Raw genomic sequence first — 21,051 nt, forward strand, 5'->3', positions numbered from 1 at the left:
TTGCGCATACACTGCTCTGAGATAGAGTAGCCAATAATAAAGGACTATACTCGTTCTTTAAGTACTTTCCTCCAATCGAATTGATTCTTGCAATGTTGTGGTCCAATCAACGTAAACGTAGGAGGGCGCTAAAATCGATGACGTTCCTCCGCAGCTCATTGTTGTTCATTGCGATGATCGCTGGAAGAAGCGGCAGTAAGCTCTCACCTAATCGATAACAAAGTATTACTTCATAGGTGAGTTTTACACGTAGAAATGTCAAATTATGACGTATCAAAACAGTCACAGACTAAACGGATGATATATTGATTTAACATCAGTTTAAATCAAGAGTATTTTAGCCTCCCAATTCAAAGATGGCCGAGCAGCAGCACTGACGGATGAATTTAATTTGGCGCTTTCTGCATGAGATTAAAACGTCAGTCTTCTTTATCTCTCATAATGTTTGAGGACTTGCCGCTTCTATTATGTTAACGTTACCGTTTTTTTGCTAATACGGAGTAAAGAAATTAATATTTGAATGCTTGTGGCGACTACAGTGTATGACCCACGTGCATTAACTGAATCTGAACGCATCACGTGTGCTGTGTAACGTTACAGTAAAGCCTTAACGCTAACGTGCTTTGTTAAAATGTTAAATTAGGCTAAACAAGACAGTGTTTATCTTCAGTAGATTTGCGTAATTATGTTGTATGCTGCATTTTGGACCTTTTTGGTAAATTTGCATTTAAATACAGACATAACAATGAGTGCGTCATCCATGACACGTGGTCTGTAAAGAGAGTGTAAGTATTAGGTCATGAAAATCTGGAAATATCAGGGATATTTACATTTTTAATTTAGATATAATAAAATGGTTAAAAAAAGTTATTTTTAAAAAATCTATAATTTCATGGTTGCTCTCCATTAAGCTTGGTTAATGTTGAATGTCGAGTAATGTTGAACTCTAACATTATGTTGTCTGTATTTGATTGGTTATATTGGCTTTCTCACCACATCAGTGATGAACAGGATTCGGATCCACGTGTTGCCGTCCAGCAGAGGTCGAGTGACTCAAGCTGCTCGTGTTCAAGAGCCTCAGACCTGTTCTTACGCCCAGAGACCGTGTTCACAGCCTCGTCTGGAGGGCCTAGAGTTCTGCATCAAACATGTACTTGAAGATAAAAATGCTCCCTACAGGCAATGCAGCTATGTGTCTAATAAGAATGGCAAGCGCTGCCCCAATGCAGCCCCAAAACTAGAGAAAAAAGAGGGGTGAGGGTGTTTATTCCCTTAACATGCTTACTTCCTACTATAAATAATTAACAAATGTTGTTTTTCTTTTTCTTAGGGTATCGTTCTGTACTGAACATGCACGCAGAAATGCTTTGGTTCAGCAGGCTCAAATGCGGAAGGCATCTGCATCAGGACCTTCCCCTGAAGTCTTGCTGTCTCAGCTCAGTGGCTACTGTCGGCCGGAAACTGGAGCTCACAGTCAAGAGGGCCGTAGTGAAGCTAGTCGCATACTAGGTGAGATGTAACTTGCTGCTAATCATGTGCCATTAATTATTAACAGGTATGCTTTTGGCCTTGTGAACATTGAGAAATCACTTTATAGTCAGGATGTGAGGCAAACAAACTTGTGCATGTGTGAACTAACCGCTACTGTGACATTTGTTATGTGTAAAGTAATATATAACTAATATATATATATATATATATATATATATATATATATATTAGTTAATAAAATAAGTCAATATATTTGTATTACTTGGTATTTGATGGAACATTTAAAAGACCTGAACAGAATAAAATTCTATAAGAGATGCAATGTTGCATTTAATTTATGATGATATATTGTATATGTATTTCCTTGTATAGATGAAGAGAGTTGGAGTGAAGAGGAGCAGGATCCTGTTGTTTTGGATCAGACATGGAGAGGAGACCCCGACAGTGAAGATGAAAGTCTTGACAGTGACCACGAAGACCCTTTAAAGTGAGCCATTCCTCAGTTTTAATTTACTTAACTGCTTTGTCAAATTTAGTTTTGTTAATGTCACCTGAGATGTCAAATAATGAAGCATGACATTCTACAGGCATGCGGGTGTGTACACAGCAGAGGAAGTGGCACTCATCACACGTGAAAAGCTAATCAGACTTCAGTCCCTCTACATTGACCAATTTAAACGTCTGCAACATTTACTAAAAGAAAAGAAACGGCGCTACTTGCACAGCCGCAAAATTGAACACGAGACAATTGGTAAGGGGGCTGCTGTCATTCTTTGATTTCATGATATCATATATCCAGTCAACATATATACTCACTTGTGTGCTGTGATACAAGGGAGCAGCCTTTTAACGGGTCCAGAGGGGCTGTCCACGAAGGAACGAGAGAACCTGAAAAAATTAAAGGCTCTACGACGCTATCGCCGTCGCTATGGTGTGGAGGCTTTGCTGCATCGCCAGCTCAGACAGAGAAGACAAGCGATTTCTGAGGGAGGAACGCCACAGGTATGAGGTTTTTTTCTGTTTTAAGAAAGACAATAGAAGATTTAAACACTACACACTGCCACATGAGCCAGACCTAAATACAATTTTATTGGCTTTCCCATACTGTCAGTCTGAGCCAACTGTCATGATCTTATTTTTTGTTAACATTATTTGTGAATATATTTTAATTCTCTTGTGTTTTTTGTTTATGCGCAGGCAATGCATTTAGGCCAAAGATGTATTTCCTTTGTGGAAGGGAATCGCTGTTCAAATCCGTGTCTGCCAATGACGCGACACTGTGTCTCTCGTATCCTTTTGTGTCCGATTATATATCTTTAACTGTTCAGGTCTATTAAATTTTTCACTTTTCACTTAATATTTTAGTAGTATTACCACTTCTGTTACATATACAAAAACCACACTAACATTGAAAAATTTGGGGTTGCAAAATTTTTTATAGTCTCATGTTCACCAGAGCTGCATTTATTTGATTAAAAAACAGAAATACTATGACGCATACAATTAAAGAAAAAAAAACCTTTTTAAAATGTATTTTATTCCTGTAATGGTAAAGCTTAATTTTCAACAGCCATTACTTTAGTTTTCAGTGGCACATGATCCTTCAGAAATCATTCTTGTATGCTCATTTGTTGCTCAAGAAACATTTCTTCTTATCAATGTTGAAAACAGTTATGCTGTCTCCTTACATGATGCATTATACCTGCAAATTTGCAGGATTTTATAATGAATATTAATTTATTGAATGGGATTTAAATTGAAATATGAATGTTTTGTAACATTTGTAGATGTCTTTACTGTCACTTTTGATCAGTTAAATGCTTTCCTGAATAAAAGTATTAATAAAAAAAAAAAAAACTTAGCAACCTCAAACTTTTGTATGGTAAATGCATATTTAGTTAAACGTTAAATACACATGTTTTTCTTTGTTTATATGGGCATACATCTACGGTATATAGATGTATATATGCTCTTGTAGCCCTGAATGAAGGCCCACAGTTTGCTGTAGCTGTTGGTTTCAAACAGCGGCTGACATAAAAGTCTTCTTATCGTCTGTTGACTTTCCCAGTGTTATCTAATGGGTAAAGTCTATTCAGTTCGAAGGAACACTTCAAGTTTTCCACCTCCTCCAGCCTTCCAAATCTTTGACATTTAAAAGTTATTTTACAGTTATGCCAGTATTGGTTCTGTTAATCTCCTTAACCCTTAACAAAAGACATTTATCAAGACAGTAGCCAAGTTTTGTTCAAAATATGCCCTGGTCTGAAGGACGTTCCGTGTGATCGGCCTGTGCACATGGGACAGTCAGAAGAGCCCCGCTGTCCTCTGCACCTGTCCCTGCCTCCTCCCATGTACCAGCCTGAGCAGGAGTCCATTGCCCCGGAGCAGCTGGCGTCTGCACCCACAGACATGTACCTCAGTGCCGCAGAGCTCCAGCCAACAGAAAATCTACCTCTGGAATTCAGTGATGTATGAATTGTGTTGGTTTTTCTCATTAAAACTAGAGTCGCTGTGTACAGTTGCTTTCCTCATGTGTTTTGGCGTATCCCTTCACACTAAGTTTCATATTATCAGAGCAATTAACTCCGCAATCTGCAATAAATTTGTTCTCTTTAGACAGCTAAGGTATCCATCAGGTATCTACATGCCTGCAAACAGTGCTGCTCATACATGTCCTCTGTTGTGTAAATCATATCTCATAGCCTCACTTGAATGAAAAACAAATTAATCTGCGTGTTCAGCAGTCATCTTGCTTTAATTTTATGTCTGACATTTTCTGTGTGCCCACAGTAAAGCCTCTCATTTAAACTTGTTTTTGGAAACATCTCATTTTCCTGTAATGCTACAAACTATTTATGTGCTTTTTTTTTGTTTACTTGTTCCCATTGCTTGCTTTCAAAATGCAAACAATCTTGCTAATTTACCCATATTGCTGAATTTTGTTTGCTGGTTATTTGGCTGTTGACATGTTTAGTAGTATTTAGATGTACTGGAAATGAATGGACTTTAGTTTGAAGAATTATGCCATTAATTAGGATTCATAAAAGAAAGAAAATATTATGGAATATCAAAATAATCCAATGACCATATTATATTTTGCATATTTTGTTTTGTATATTAATCCAAGTTTTTTTTTTTTTTTTAAAGCACATCATCATCAGTACACAATGTTTTGATTCATTTCAGGTATCAGCCAATATTAGAGAGCAGTTCATAAAATACATTTTCATTTTTAATTTATATTTGTTATAATTTTTAATCTTTAACACTGTCAATTATAACCTTTAGCAAATCTCAAAGTATCTAGTGTTTATATTGCACATTGTAATGGAGTGACATCTAAATTCATTTCCAACATTTAAAACTATACATTTTTAATGATTGTTTTTATTTAGAATTTGTGACAAAATAGCATTTTAAACTTTAATATCAGCAATTTTTTAATTATTGGCTATAAAATTATCCAGATTTGTCACTGTTGTAATTAAAGTCTGTTGATGTGCAGGATCTTGACGTTGAAGATGAGGGTTTGCAGTGTCCCCCGTCCCCCTTGCTATTCGACACAGCGCTTGCATTAGAAGACCAGACCATCAGAGAGATCGCCGAGGCCCCCATGGACATTCTGACAGGGGCGGAGCAGGACGATCTGGATGGCTCGGTCCAAGATGCTGAGCTCTCGGATAGAGACGAGGTGTCTGTGGAAGATCAGGTAATTATCACCATCGCTTGTTGGAATAATTAAACAATTCAACCAAGGCAGTATGCCTGTTCCCTGCAATGGCATTTAAGCACCAGAACTACTGTTTTGTTTTTCAGGTTGAATCTGAAATGCTTGAAGCAGTTGGGCAAGCAGTTCCCATGCAGAATTCATCAAAAGACTCTGACACGAAAACAACAGATGCCTTCTCCTGAGCACCTCATGACCTGATTTTCTCAGCTGTCGTTATGTTGATATTTCAAACAGCCCAGATATCTATTTAAAAGCCATATTTCTGGAAGTTTGCTTTGATTGCTGAAGCATTTTTAACCTAACATACTCATTACTTAAAATATCACAGTAGCACATGTTCTGATATAGACTGCAAGTGTCTTGTGAAATTAAAAGGACCATTATATGCACAGTTGGATGTTTGTGTTTTGTACTGTAAAGATAAGGTATGTATTTCACTACCAAAAGTCTCTAAGCACCATCTCCCCTTCAATCCAGTACATTTCTGGTTAATATATGATCTTATAGCCCTGAATCAAGGCCCACAGCTTGCTGTAGCTGTTGGTTTCAAACAGCGGCTGACATAAAAGTCTTCTTATGGTTTGTTGACTTTCCCAGTGTTATCTTATGGGTGAAGTCGATTCAGTTCGAAGGAACAGTTCAAGTTTTCCACCTTCTCTAGTTATTTCAATCTAAGTTATTTCACAGTTATGCCAGTGCTAGTTCTCCTAATCTCCTTAACCCTTCACAAAAGACATTTATCAAGACAGTAGCCAAGTTTTATTCAAAATGTTCCCTGGTCTGAAGGTCGTTCGGTGTGCTCGGCCTGTGCACATGGGACAGTCAGAAGAGCCCCGCTGTCCTCTGAACCTGTCCAGTTATATATGCACAGCTGAAAGTTTGTAAGGTAAAGATAAGGTATGTATTTCAGTACAAGAAGTATCTAAGCACCATCCCCACTTCTATCCAGTACATTTCTGGTTCCATATGATACTCGTGACTCACACCGGGATTTGTTCACTAAAATAAACCTTTACAACTCATCTTGTTCTTGTTAATTATAAATTTGCACTCATGAAAGGGGCTCCTCTGGGATAGTCAGGGTTCCCACGGTCTTTGAAAACCTAGAAACAAGGGAATTTTTATCTGCAGAGTAATGGAAATTATTATAGTGAATAATACATGATTCTAGTAATAAGCTGCTCTCCACCTTCAATACCACGACTTAGGTGCCCTTGAGCAAGGCATCGAACCCCCAACTGCTCCCCGGGCGCCGCAGCATAAATGGCTGCCCACTGCTCCGGGTGTGTGCTCACAGTGTGTGTGTGTGTTCACTGCTCTGTGTGTGTGCATTTCGGATGGGTTAAATGCAGAGCACAAATTCTGAGTATGGGTCACCGTACTTGGCTGAATGTCACTTCACTTCACTTTTCTTTGTGTGGGGTTGAACTTGATTGCAAACACAGTTTGATTTGCTAGGGAACTGTTCTTTTGAGTTAGTTCTTTTTGTTAAATCAGGACAATGGACAATGAAATGGTGTATTGATGTTGAACATTTACTAGTTGCTTTCCAAGCTGTTAAATTAAACGGGTAGTTGAGTTTTGGAGCATGGCAGCTTTTAAATACAAAACAGGCCTAGTTAAAAATAACATTTATCTTTATGTATTTATATCAAATAGTAGTTTTATACACTTAAAGGAGTACAATGAAAAACACGTTAAAGAATGGTCACAGAATAGCAAATTGCATGTCAATCTTGACAGACATAAATAAATAAAGCTGAGTCGCTGCTTAGTCACAGATCATGATTAATAAAATCACTGCAGATGCGAAGCGAGAAAAAAACGCGATTACAGCGTAGCTTAATAAAATAAACTGTTAGCTACTAAAAAAAAAATCCCCTAAATGAAATAAATGTACAAGTCAAGGCTATAAATGAAAACTTGTTTTAGGGAAACGCTACGTGGAGCACAAGATAGGCCCTTATACTAAAAGTGGGGCGGGCAACACAATTTCAAGCCATGACATCACTTTTCCTGCGAGTGCTTTAACCTAAACACGGGAAGAGACGACGATTAAACCTCTGATCAGCGGCTGGGAAAACAAAACATGTCCACAAGCTGTGAATTTAAAAGTACAGTTCAACAGTATTTCTTAGCGATATTCATCGGGGATATTTTCACGCCTTCCGAAGCAACACAAAGATCGCGAGGTAAAAGATCCCCATTTTTCCAGATATCGTGCGCACTGTTAGACGTTTACGCGTCGAAAGTGTGCTGATTTGCAAAATACAGCGTATTATGGACGTAGAGAGGTTTGTTGTGGTATTAAATGTTGCTGTGCGTGGTGTGAGCGTGGAAAGGGAAATGTGGGGCATTAGCCATCCGGCTATCTGGGACACCGGTGGGGTTGTAGACTCAGGATGCTTGTCGTGATATCCTGCTTTGCTCAGAAATGCATCGCGCTTGGCTCTTTAAAACACTAATTCGGCCACAATCGACTTCTTTTGAGTTCGCTTCCTATATAAACATATATTTCATTCATATATTTTGCATGGCAGCGCACAAAAATCCCAATAATCCGCTTTTATCCTAAGCCTTTGCATCGGTTTTCCCCGGATACCTTTGTTTTATGTAGTTAAAACTATAGTCCTTCCTCTTTCTACAGCATAGCGAACGTGCAGCCTGGTTATACTTGCACACTTTGGCAACCCGCAACTTTTGTGTTTACCTGTGTGTGATGAGAATGCAGACTGCATTGTAAAATTGCTAATGTTGTCATTTCATTCTGCTTGAGACCCTAAAACAGCAACTAATCCAGGAGTAATTGAGGGTAAAAGCATGCCCCTAGCCCCTCCTCTTAAATATTTTACAGATGTTTTTCACATTTGCTAGTCCCATGTTCAAAACCATGTTAAGACTGGCTTACAACCTACAATTCTCCTACATTTCATATTCAGGTTTCAAAGGCAGTGCAGTAGAGACATTTGGGTGATTCTTTTCATTTAGGACAACTTGTCTCTTAGATGATAAAAAAAAGCATAGCATTTGCTGTTTTAAAAGGTCATTTCTATTGCTTTTTCCTAATTTATAAGACTATAGAAATGTTCAGTTTGCTGAACTTATGTGTGTGTTTATATATATATATATATATATATATATATATATATATATGGGAAGTGTATGATTTGCACAGATTACCAGTTTTTTCACACATATTTGGTACATATGTGTGCAGTTTGTGTTTTTTAAACCAAGAATCACTGTTAATTGCTGTCATTAAAGCAATTATTTTAGTGACCAATTGACTAATTCCTGAAAAAACTGGTAGTATTTTCAGTGATGGAAATGACAAGTTGCAGTAGCACACTGCTGTACAAATTGGAATTTAAAATAAGAAATTAATTTTAATTAGATTTCCACTAGTCTGTTACTTGCTTTACCACCACTTCATTACCACTCTTCCCATTACGAAAATTAACCGTAGATTTATTATGGTATAGGCTTATTGACTACAATTGGTATAACCAGTTATACAATGGTTACGCTATGGTAAGTGTTGCAAAACAATGGTTAATTTGTGGTTACTATGGTTTGGTAACTTTTTTTTTTTTTGTAGTAAAACAATGGTTAATTCTCGTAAGGGTCAGTTTTTGAGAATTTCATGTCAGATGCATTAAATTTATTTTTGTCTGTTAGTTAAATTGTTGTTATCAAGTGCAAGGTTTAAGGCCCGTTCACACCAAGGATGATAAATATAAAGATAATGATAAATATGTAGTTATAAAAATTGTTCTTAATATTAAAGAATAGCACACACCACAGCTATAACGATAAAGGCACAGAGAAACAATATCGCTGGAATCACTTACAGAACAAGTTTTTCTATCTCATGAATGATACAAACATTGACAACCAATCAGAATCAATCCTGCTGTATAGCGAGCTAGATGATCATGCGCTTAGAAGAAACAGATGATATTGTTCGCTGCTGTGGACGCAAATATAGTTATGGTTGTATTTATAGTTATCATTATTGCTCTTGGTGTGAACACTTTTTTTTTCTACATAAAGTGAAAAATCGCATCATTACATTATCCCATTGTACCAAAATCTATTTAAAAGTTGATTGACCATGATCAGATGTTCATTATGTGCCAAAAGCTTAACATAGTTTAAAGATTTCATGTAATCCAAAGTGCCTCTTACTGAAGAATCCACCCATTTATTCTTACATAGTACTTTTGGAATTTTGATGGCCAGACAGACAGCCCTTTGCACAGCCGATGAAGTAAATAATGTCCCCAAAATAGCTGACAGCAATCAGAGGCGAGATAAACTCCAAATTGCTCAGTAAACCAAATGGCCACAGAGGACATTAGAGGCAGCAGGGGGCCTTGCTCCCTTGTTTGCTGATAGTCATGGTCGTGTGGTAATTTTGCGAACTACTCCCATGATCACAACATTATCTTTGTGTGGCTTTTGATGTTTTTGCATGCCCGGCGGACATGCATTGTCCGTAATGGGAGTCAGATGACATAGGCAAGATCACATTAATAGAGAATCCAAGACACTTAGCGAGGAATTCAGAATGTTTTCCTTTGTGAATTCACCTTGTGCAAAAATATGAAACCGTTACCATACCTCCAGTTTATCTAACTATATCTAAATGGTTTGTTTTTTGCATGTTTGTAAGACTTTTAAAATGTATTCTTGCCTATAGAACCCGCACATGCTTGTTTTGCCCTGGGCGGTTCATGAGAAGCAGATTTTCTTGTTGGACGTCTTCACTCTGCAATGCAATTACATGTCGTTCACCAAAACCATTTTGGATGCAAATTATTATATTTTTATTCTGCATAAAACAATTTCTAATATTATAGAATAGTTGAAGTGACCCAAATGAATTGCAAACGATTTTCACTTGAAACATTCCATTCATTATTTGCTTGCTCAGAAATGACTTGGCTACTAATAAATATAGCAAATTCTGCAGAAAGCCATTGACTCATGTTAAAGCAGCGTAGTTTGCATTCCTCTTTTTAATCACTGTGTCAAAGCGATCACGCAACTATTGTTTCCAGATATACATATTTAAATAAGATGCTATTAGTCATAGTGCTGCATTACATTTCAACACGTTACGACTCCCACATGGCCCGAAGTTATTACTCTGTTATGTTGTAGCTTGCGAACAGTGCCGCTCGTTGTTTTTCCAGGTTGTGGTTCATGATGTTATTCCATGGATTGGAGCCCAGAATGGTTGGGGGAGATTGTGCTTGGCCACCTGATCCTGGTGCGCGGCAGAGATGCCGATCAGCTGATTTCACAAAGCAGAGCCACATGAGCCGCATACAAACAAAACCCCTGTGAAACATCTGATAAAGGAATGAAATCACACTAGGTGCTGTGGGATAATTTAGAAGTGATGCGGATTTCACCCCCAGCTAAAATTTATGTTTGTTTTTGAAAGATTTATGTCACTTGATTTGTTACTCTGTGCGGCTTTAAGGTAAGTAGTCTCAATTAAATACAGTAAAGATGTTAACTAATAGTCACCATACTACCCTAGTTGATTACATTATTATTATTTGTACTACATTTGAATATGTCAATGAGGCATTCATCATCTAATTAAATATGGAGTCATTTTGCATACATTTCCACAACATTTGATAAAGCCAGGTCCAAATTTTGTTGACGCTGAAGTCAAAACCTTTTAAAGAGGGGATTTAGTTTTTTATTACTTTAGAAATGTATAAATACTGCAAAAAAAAATAAAATATATATATATAAATAGATATATAGATAGATAGATAGGAGTAAAACTGTAAAATACAGTGTGTGTAAGTGCTAATGAATTGGTGATTTTTGGCTCTGTGCAAGAGAAACCTGCTAAAAAAAAAATCTGCTGAAACAAAAGTTTTAAGCTGGTCTCCCAGCCTGGCCAAGCTGGTGTTCAGCTGGTTAGTCTGCTGGTCTCCCTACTTGATCAGCTCAAGAGGTGGTCAAAAGCCTCAAAACTCAGTTGCTTTATTCAGCAGGGAAAAAAACTTCCTTTTAACAATGTGATGTAATTGAAATCTGCATATGCAAACAGTTAAAAGTGTATTTTGGATGTTTTCTTTCCACTAGTCTGTTATAAAAAGCCAAATAGGCCAAAATCTAAGATAAAAAAATAGCCTTAAGGAAGCACCTCAGAAAGTAGGGAAGTGAGCAGTTCCTTAAATTCAAATGTGAAACTCTAGAGTTTTTAGCTTGCACAGTTTCATTCGTGCTATGATTGGTCATCTAAACATGGCTCTTTAGACAGTTAGGGCTGAGGCATGAAATTGGACCTTTGGCAGTTTGGCTCCGAGAGCCTCCATATAACCGGGCAGCCTGATTGGGCCCCAGTAGTTGTGCATTAGTGTGAGAAAATGGAAGATGTCATTACAGCAGCATCTTTCTTGTCAACATAAAAGGCTAAAAAGTGTACTGATGGGCCAGCGTTGGCTCAAAGCATGTTTAAACTCTCTCCAGACACACAGGATCCTGTTTTACCCATGCTGGGTTAGGACAGCAATGTCTGTTATCAGTTTTCCCTGCTAGTGCATTCCCCCTCACCCTGCTCCCTGGCAAACAGTTACCACGGTTATGGATTTGGAATCATATAAATGTAGAAAACTCATCAATTACTCTGGGATGCTGGAAAGAAATGCCATATACACAGCAGGGGAGTGGGCTGCCATCTCCCCAAGACATTACTACTGTTTTCACAAACACTGCAGAAATTTGGATCAGAGCAATTACTCTTGCAGCATTCTCTTCTTCCAGTCTTTGTTGCGTTTATGAGGTGCACAGTGAGGTTTTCTTGGAAATTCACATTCATGTAAATGAGTGTTTGACAAGATGCTCATTTCTGTTAATTTAATCAAATGTCTCTGATAATTTGACTTTATGACAAGGCAAGGTTAGTTTATGTTGTAAAATGTCATGTGGTGTGACTCATCAAAGCAGTGATATTTATGAATTAATAATAATAATAAAAAAGTTATATATATATATATATATATATATTTTTTTTTTTTTTCATTTTAGCAATATTTATTTTCATTATATACACAGACAGAACACATATTATGCCAAATAAAACCTTTATTTTGGATGCGATTAATCGTTTGACAGTACTAATTGGCCATTAACCCATTTATTTTATACCATAAAATAGTATTTTATTTATTTATTTTTAGTAGAGATATTAAATCTAAACATGGCAAATGTGTTTTAAACTATGTATATTTTAATGTTTCCCCCTTTTTTTTTTATTTTATTTATTTTTTTTTATTGTGGACATTCCTATATGTCATTGACCTGTATATGTTAATGTATATATTATTACAGTGGGTTTGTCAAGATTACATTCCTGTTACCTTCCTGTATACTTAGCCAGTAACGTTATCCTTTGCGTTGAACAGTGGAGCTTAGAGAACCTATCAGCGGTGACCTAGTGAAAGCAATGCACCATTGCAGAAATATATGGATTTATTTTGCTTCGCATTCTCACTGCAGAGAAGAAAAAAAAAAGCGAAGCAAACATTTGCTTTGGTTTCTCACAGTGCAACAGTCTTCAGCTGCAACAAACATTCAATTCATAGTTTTACTCAGCAGAAATATACTTTGGAATGTGGCCTTAATCAATTCAAGCAAACCAGGTCAATGGCACATCCTGTTTGGGGAGAGGGGATACATGTCCAAGTTTTGGTTGGGCAGAAATGAGTCAAACAAACCTCATCATCAATGGTGTAGAGGAGGGCAGTTGTACAGCACCATACTTTTGATATACCAGGGGTCCCTTTTTTCTGGCACAAAGAGGCTACAGTCACGGACCCCCTTTGAAAAGCCACACCACCACTGTGTTTGAAAGCCAGGAAAAATGGCCTCACATGCTTTCATTTCCCTTCTTTTTTCTCTCTAAATGAAAGCGTCGGCGGTTTAGGATCCAGTGACCTTTAGCCTTTTAATTACGCCAGCTATTCCCTCGAGAGGCTTACCAAAGCTGATGTATGTTGTGTTTATGTTAAATATGCATCCTGCCCTTCGACTGGGTCACTTCTTTTAAAACACCCACATTATCAATCTGGCTCGTAAGAGCAGCCGGTTGTCTTCGCAACCTTTTTTGGTCGATGGAATTCGCATATTTATGTAGCTCAGAGGATAAATGGCAGGATGGAAGAACATGCAGAGCACATTAAGGCGAGACACTGCAGGTGAATAGGGCAAAAAAAAAAAACCTAATAGATATCACCTTACTTACCCAGTTGATTGATTACATTGATTATTGCAAACATTTTTTGTATTACAAGTTTTCAAAAATGTTATGTTTAAATATGCAAATGAGGCATTATTTAATGAAATATGTGCTAATTTGCATAAATGTCTAGTACAAAAATCTGAACACTAGATGAAGTCAGTTTCAAATTTTTTTTTAATTTATTTGACATACTACAGTCAAATGTTTTTACAGAGGGAATTCTGGTTATCTTTTTTTGTCACTCCATAATTCAGAAAATACTTTGAACAGCCAAAAAACAATATATTTTCACAATTTTGGGGGGAATAAAATGTTGTATATAATCAAGGAAAATATATATGAACAAATCCCTCTGTAAAAAACTTCAGAATATAGACGGGAATAAAAATGTCAAGTTTGGTGTGTGTAAGTGCTACTGAAGTGGAGATTTATGGCTCAGTGTTGAAGAAAAAACTTTAAAAATATGTATTGTAATTGAAATCTATTGACACAAACAGATAAAGTGCTATAAAAGAAACACTTAACAGTGTATTTTGGATGTTTTCCTTCCACTAGTTTGAAAAAGCACTTTATGAAAAACCAAAAAGCCCAAAATCTCAAAATTGACAGGTGCTTGAAAAAACAGTGTTTTTGCCTGCGGTGTCTCACCTTAATATGACTTAAATATGGATTCTAGCGTTTCTAAGTGGACAGCGCATCAGAACAAAAGAGGTTTTACAGTGAAGTGCAATCAGCCAATAAAATCATTAATACATATTTTTGCTGGTATAAATACAATTAGATGCTTTAATTTAGGCATTTAAGTTTTTGGCCGGCAAAATATACGTATTTATGTAGCACAGAGGGTTAACCGCAGGATGGAAGTACAACCAGAACATATTAATATGGTTTAAATATGGATTTTTGCATTTCTAAGTAGGCCATGGCCATATGTGGCAGACCAAAAGATGTTTTATATATATATATATATATATATATATATATATATATATATATATATATATATATATATATATATATATAATTTCATAACGTAAATAACCCTTTTTTTTACAGTCAACCAATAAAATAATTCATTTTGAGATTTATTTATTTAAGCATTAAAAATTAAATCATAGATAAGTTTTTGTCAGAGTTAAATCAATGTAAATCAGCAAAATTTACATATTTATGTAGCACAGAGCTGCAATAGATGGAAGTACAACCTGAACCTATGGAATTTGGATTTTTTTTTTTGTTTGTTTTGTTTTTTAAGTGGACTGCATGTGGCCAAAAGATGTCATACTTATGTTATACATATTTTGTAACGTAAATAAATAAAAAAAAAACTTTTTTCCAAAGCCATCCAATAAAATCATTCATATTGAGGTTTATGTATTTAAAAAAATTACAATAAAATCATTAATGTAAGTTTAGTTTGGGCACCACAACCTTTTCTGTCAGACAGAATTTACTGAGAGGCAGAGGTTTAATGGTGGGATGGAAGTATGTGCAGAACACATCAATATGCTAAAATATAGATTCTTGCGTTTCTAAGTGGACTGTGGCCGCATGCGGCAGAACAAAAGAGGGAAGGTAGGGAGCTGAAATGGCTGTGCGTCCCAGCTGGAACTCGCCGGAGGGCATTCGCTTTGAGCCCCGATGCCTGGTGTCCAGATGTTTAGTGGCTGTGTCCATGTTCACTGGCTCTGCAGTCTGCTGAAAGCCAGGCTTCACTACACTTTACTGCAGTGCTGGCACGAGGACACCGGCTCGGCCAGTGCAGCTCACGTCAGTCTGTAAACCAAGCGTATAGCCCACTGTTTTATTTTGCCGAGCTGTTTATTTTACAATGGAAGAACATTTTCCAGGTTTGTTAAACGTGTGGCTTTTTTCCCCCTTTGTTTATCAATGGAACCCGATCCCGACCCTCCCTCTCTTTTCCCGATACAGTAGCCAGGGTGACATTTAGTCACGGTGGTAACCATGACTACAAGATTATTCCGCTTTGGCTTTACCAGATGTCCTTGTTCCCTAGAAACAGCGTTTACTCGTGTGTTTGTGACCTCCAAGTCAAATTTGCTTTGTCAGGGGGGTTATTTTGTCTCCGCATGTTTGTACAGTTCATGCTTGTGTGGTGTATTTGAAAGGCAGTGTTCATTGAATTGTTACGATTTCCATCTAGGAGGATAAATGTTGTTAGATAAGTCTTTGTTTATTGCAAGAAGTCATGGTTACTCAATTTTCCGTGTTTACCACTGCATAATTGTTGCTGTAATACAGAAGACGTGTTCCCCGCGGGGCAGAAGGACCGGTCAGTTTAGCACAGTGGCATCCTGACCCTCCGTCTTCCCCTCGGACTAGTGTCACATTTCTAAAAGGTGGATCAGCCCCTCCACCTCACATGGAGTTCAGCACATTAACGCCCATTAAGCTGTCTCACTCTCAATGGGGGCTTTTTTTGCCATGAGCCTGATTTATTCCTTTAATCCTGAGTCACCCAAATGCATTGTCATTGACCAACTGCTGGCAAATGGAAGTGGACCAAAGACTAGCAAATGTCTGTCACTAGGATTTTTTAAAAGGGATGCACAGGTATTAAAATTCACGCCGATACCAATAAGCTGATTTATGTTTTTCATCATATTTTTCATGTGGCAGTAATTTAATTATTATTATTATTATTATTATTATTAATTGGCAGTACTGTCTAAAAGAAAAACGCTAAAATCAGTTATTAAAATGTAGTAAATTTCAAAGTAATGTTGTGCCGAAGTTAAAGCATCAAATTGATTTGACTTTAACAAAACTTATTATTAATGATTTTATTAACTGATTTAAAAAATAAAATGGTTTTTTTTGTTTATTTACATAATGAAATATTAACCTATATTTGCAATGTTATTTTATGCAGATATATTTATTTTAATATCTGCTAAAGGGAAAATTCAGTTTGAATACAATAAAATATTTTATTATTATTATTATTGTTGTTGTTATTATATGGTAGTATGGTAGTAGTAGTACTATCTAAAAGAAAACTAATGAAATCAGTTATTAAAATTAATAGTGAATTTCAAAACAGTGTTCCCTAAATTTAATGCTTAAATTAAAGCATCACATTGATTTGACATTGACAAAATTAATTATTAATTGATTAAAAAAATAGTTTAGTTTTATTTATTTACCTTTTTATAATAATATTATTATTATTATTATTCATAGTTATGTCTATCTATCGATCTATGAAGATATAGATACACTTCAATAATTTTGTACAATAGATACTACTAATAACACAAAACCATTTAATAAAAATAGTAATAATAATAATATATTGGCTGAAAATTTAGATATATACGAATTTAAAAATAACTGATGTAGTCTAATATATTATGGATCTTTTAAAATATTTTCTTATCAGTTTTTTCTGTTCTGTATCTATGGAATATAATTGTGTTACCAGGAAATCTCAATAACATTCTTTTCTCAAGCGTTTCATGATCTCCCACACAGAATCCCTGATTCCCTAATCAGCCTTTATCAAATCTCCATGTTGTTGTAGTTATGTAACATTTGCGAGCTCCAAATATTGCTCAGTCAGGCACAATCAACAGTCTTGAAATGGAATTGCCTGCATTATTTCCTATGAGATTTTCTAATTAGGCCAAATGTCCAGCTGTGTTTAAGGAGATGTAGTTCAGCAGCAGAACTGTTACAAGCATGTTAATGTCACTTGGCACCTGGGGCTTACTTACGCTTTCAAGTGTGCTCCACTTTGCATGTCATTGCTGAGTAGTGAATTGGTAACACATCGGAAAGCCAAGACGACCTCCCAAAAAGACTTTGCTCTGAATTCCTGACATTTAAGACCATCGTGTCACAATTTGCCTCATTATGGATCCGGATCATTGTATGTAATGCCGTAAGTCAATCCCTATGGGTGTTTAGAGACGTGAAAGTGGAGTTTAAAGGATCACAATGGCCCTTTGTCCAGAAAGCTCTCACCCCTTAGACTATTGACTCCGAGACAACATGTGACCCCATTGCATTTGGGTCATTTCATCCAATTTGGTCATCTCATTTGAAGACGCTAACACTAGCTGAGGTGGAATTCCTCCTACAGACATGCACATATGAATTGGTGTCTGGCAAGGGCATGATCTGAGGTTCATTCACAGTCAGGGACGAGCTTTTTCAGCCCTTTGGCCTTGTAGACTGGCCCTGTAGCCATAACTTTGAGATATTTAGATAAGCTTTTAGTGCCTGCAAAAATGTTGTGGTCATATGAGCAAAGGGATTGCTTTTTTATTAGAGGAGGGTTACAAAAGTGTCAAAATCTCCTCTCAAGTTACCAGTATGTATACATATGCACAGTTATAACTGAGCTTGAGTGAAGTTGAGTCTGTCTGTTGGAAGAATACATGACAGAGTGTAATCGAGCTACAGACATATTATCTGTGATGCTTAGTCACAAAACCCAGACTGGCACATAGTAGTGAATGTGCCCGAAAGAGAAGAAATTGTTGAATAGTCTTTTTTTTTTTTTTCAGGCAAAAATTGCATTCTTGTGGCTTTGTAAAATTAAGGTTGAATCATTGATGTCACATGGACTATTTTAACGATGTCCCTTTTATATTTCTGGGCCTCGAACGTGTCAGTTGCGTTGCTGTCTATGTAGGGTCAGAAAGCTAACAGATTTCATCAAAAATATCTTAATTGGTGTTCTGAAGATGGACAAAGGTCTTACGGGTTTGGAACGACATGAGGGTGAGTGATTAAAGACAATTTTCATTTTTGTGTGCACTAACCCTTTAAGGATGCCCTTTATATTTAAGTTGGTGTTGGGTTTGTGTTAACATAAAATACTTTCAAAAACAGCTGGACAGAACGCAATGGAATTGAAGGGGACATAATTTGTTTTGTGCTTCATAAAACTGCTTAAGATGTTATGTATTGGCCAAAGGCATCTGTGAATATATATATATATATATATATATATATATATATATATATATATATATAGCTAATGTAGTGATGCTTTTTTAGTTTTCAGATTTATTTTTATTTATTTTTTACTTGTTTTCCAGTAGAAATTATCATATTTATATATAAAAACTTCTAACAGTTATTTTAGCAACACTGCATTATATATTATTTTCATAGATGATATATTGTATATTTGTATAATGTCTTCCTTCACTGCAGTGTTACTTTAGTGTTATTCATATACTGTTACAGCATTTATTCATGTTTTGAATCATCTTTTTTTTATTTGTATAATTTCAGTTTCATTTTAGTTTTAGTAATTGTGATATGTTTTGTCATTTTTATTTAAAATATTTCTATAAAGGTTTATTTTTATTTTTATTTCAAGTATCCCCTTAGACACTTGCATCTTGGGCAGCAGTTTTAGTCATGCAGCTCCACACTGACTTCCATAGTTTCTGCAGTTGCAATCCAATCAGTGCAAGTCTGATAAAGCAGTCTCAATCCTCTTAGAAAAGAAGCTCCTGCTCCTTGACGAGGGGCTGGGTTGCCTGGGTAACTCCATTTTTTTCCCCCTGCACTCGTTCGGATATCCGTCCTTGTCTTTGCTCAGGGTGCCTTTTTGAAATATAACCCCCTCTCTTTTTATGGCCTCGCCAGCAGTTTTAGGGTTAATGTTTAGCTGCAGCCGTTGGAGGAGGGAGAGACACTCTGAGGAGAGGTGGGGGGCTGGCTCACAGCTGTTGTAGTAGGCTGGGTCTACTGGGGTAGGATGCCTGCCTCACACTCCCTTGAACAATGGGAGGACATGGAGGCCACTGCAGACGGCAGAGACAGTTTCTTCGCACTTGCCTAAGGACAGACACTGTACTTTCAGTATAACGTGAGGAGGGTTTCCACAGAGAAACGTAAAAAATTTGCGTTTGTGGATCCTGCTCCCTTGTCTCACATATGCCTTGAATGGGCTGCACCAAAATGCCTGGGATGCTCTGACTGGAATTAAAGGTAATTTTATGCATAGCTGTTCGCAGCGCTGCTTTTTAGTCATGACTGAATCCCGTCTGTATGTTTCTAGCTGTATTTCAGTGACCTGTGTTTGCAGGCACTTTGTCAGGAGTGTGTTTCGTGATCAGATTTGGCTTAGTATGGAATAACTATGCATTTATCCCCTGGCAAACAGTTTCACAGCAGTCTATACGATATATTTTAGTACATAACCTTGCTGCATTAATGTTTTTGAAAGCTGTATGATGTTGCAGGTAGGTAGGTCATTGATGATTCCATATGCTAATCAATCAAAACGGTTTGCTTAAGCCGGCGTAGCGATGAAACGACCCATGCAAGTTTTCCTTGTCCTGGAAAACAGCTGATGCCATTTTTAAATGGACTATTTAAAAGTCTATTGCATCGCCAACTAGGTTAGAGAAGCAATTGCATGCTAAAATTTTAATAAACACAAGTCTGTTGGCATTGGATCAGGGACAACATGGCTTACATCCTTCATTGTTTGGGTGTGAGTGATCACCTTATTTAACTCAAAGCCGTCTGTAAGTATTTGAGAATTAGATTGGAGTTCATTCACAGTTAGTCGGCGAATTCAAATAGTCCTTGAACGAGCTGGAGCTTTTGCCTAGTCCTCTTTTAAGTGATTAGCTAGCTCATGCTGCAGTCAAGGCCGTGCAAATGTAGACAACGCACTTCATCCAGATAGGTGCACTGCTGCAAAGGACAACAATAGTGCATGAGTCGGCAGATGCCTGCGTGGTAACTTTGCTGAAAGCTACTGAGAAACATGGCTTACCTTTTATGTTTTGTGCAAAATGGAGGACTAGAGAGTCCATAAACATTTTTGGGGGCTTTTTCTGTCACTGATGCGACAGCTCAAGCTAGTGGATGAAAAATCTTTAAAGCACATGGAAAATTGCAGTGGAAATCTGTACCCCAGCTGCATAAACCTGCATTATTAAAGATTTTATATATTTATTGCCACATTCAGGAATAGAAGCTGCCTCGCAATACTCTTTATCCCCGGAATAATTTACATCAAAGAGAAAAAATAATGACCTTAGGGACTTGATGGAGGGTCTATATGTTTGTTTGCTTTGCCACAGAGTGCTTTTATTAATTTTGACTCTATTCACCGCATTTGCATACTATGTGTTTCCTCTATCTCCGTGATTGATCATTTTATCAGCTTATAAATCATGTGAAAAGATCAGTAATTGGGTTATGAAGGTGTCTGAGGGCTGTGTGCCCATTGTGCAGGGTGTGAATAATCAGAGATCGTCTCTGCAGATGCCGATTGGCTGCTTCTTAATAACTCCTCAAGTGTGGGGGATGGAGGCGGAGCTCCCAGCACATTTTGGAATCCCATAGAGCCCTACTTCTGTTTGATTGCCTTCAAACTAGCTTTATTCCACCCCTCCGAGCCGGGGCCTCCCCCAACATACACTTTCCCTTTTTTATCGACACTCTTTTAAATCCTAATTGGATTTAATCCTAATCCTAATTTGCATTATTCGAGATATCTTTCACAACTCTACGAAGTCACTCCTCCTAAAAATGCAAAATGACAAGCGGATCCATAGCA

The 21,051-nt window shown here is 36.9% G+C and overlaps 2 protein-coding genes and 2 non-coding genes across 8 annotated transcripts in view; all 4 read left to right on the forward strand.

The window, feature by feature from the left end:
* Positions 1-100: 100 nt before the first annotated feature.
* On the forward strand, positions 101-5,610 carry kansl2 (KAT8 regulatory NSL complex subunit 2). 2 transcript variants are annotated; one of them, XM_059527857.1, is made up of 10 exons: positions 101-236; positions 1,002-1,254; positions 1,331-1,509; positions 1,864-1,978; positions 2,079-2,242; positions 2,327-2,493; positions 2,689-2,779; positions 3,707-3,960; positions 4,997-5,200; positions 5,308-5,610. In XM_059527857.1, the coding sequence occupies exons 2-10, from the start codon at positions 1,004-1,006 to the stop codon at positions 5,401-5,403; spliced, it is 1,521 nt and encodes a 506-aa protein (XP_059383840.1). In that variant the 5' UTR covers positions 101-236; positions 1,002-1,003; the 3' UTR covers positions 5,404-5,610. The 2 variants fall into 2 exon arrangements, with proteins under 2 accessions (XP_059383840.1, XP_059383839.1); XM_059527856.1 differs by lacking the exon at positions 101-236 and adding an exon at positions 274-418.
* Positions 3,466-3,602, forward strand: LOC132118876 (small nucleolar RNA SNORA2/SNORA34 family). The gene has a single exon (XR_009426043.1). It is a non-coding gene; the product is annotated as a small nucleolar RNA SNORA2/SNORA34 family (small nucleolar RNA).
* Positions 5,611-5,724: 114 nt separating the features above from the next.
* Positions 5,725-5,861, forward strand: LOC132118877 (small nucleolar RNA SNORA2/SNORA34 family). Its single transcript, XR_009426044.1, has one exon. It is a non-coding gene; the product is annotated as a small nucleolar RNA SNORA2/SNORA34 family (small nucleolar RNA).
* A 1,362-nt stretch (positions 5,862-7,223) lies between these two features.
* Positions 7,224-21,051, forward strand: part of LOC132118198 (nck-associated protein 5-like) — a 32,174-nt gene continuing 18,346 nt past the window's right edge. For 2 of the 4 annotated variants that reach the window (XM_059527858.1, XM_059527861.1), the window contains exon 1: positions 7,243-7,413. The gene's annotated coding sequence lies outside the window, so the exon portion shown is untranslated. Of the gene's footprint in view, positions 7,414-19,145; positions 19,467-21,051 lie in introns of those variants that run through there. The other 2 variants (XM_059527862.1, XM_059527859.1) reach the window with 2 other exon arrangements.

This window comes from Carassius carassius, chromosome 37 (genome assembly GCF_963082965.1).
Source record: "Carassius carassius chromosome 37, fCarCar2.1, whole genome shotgun sequence".
Classification (NCBI taxonomy): Eukaryota; Metazoa; Chordata; class Actinopteri; order Cypriniformes; family Cyprinidae; genus Carassius; species Carassius carassius.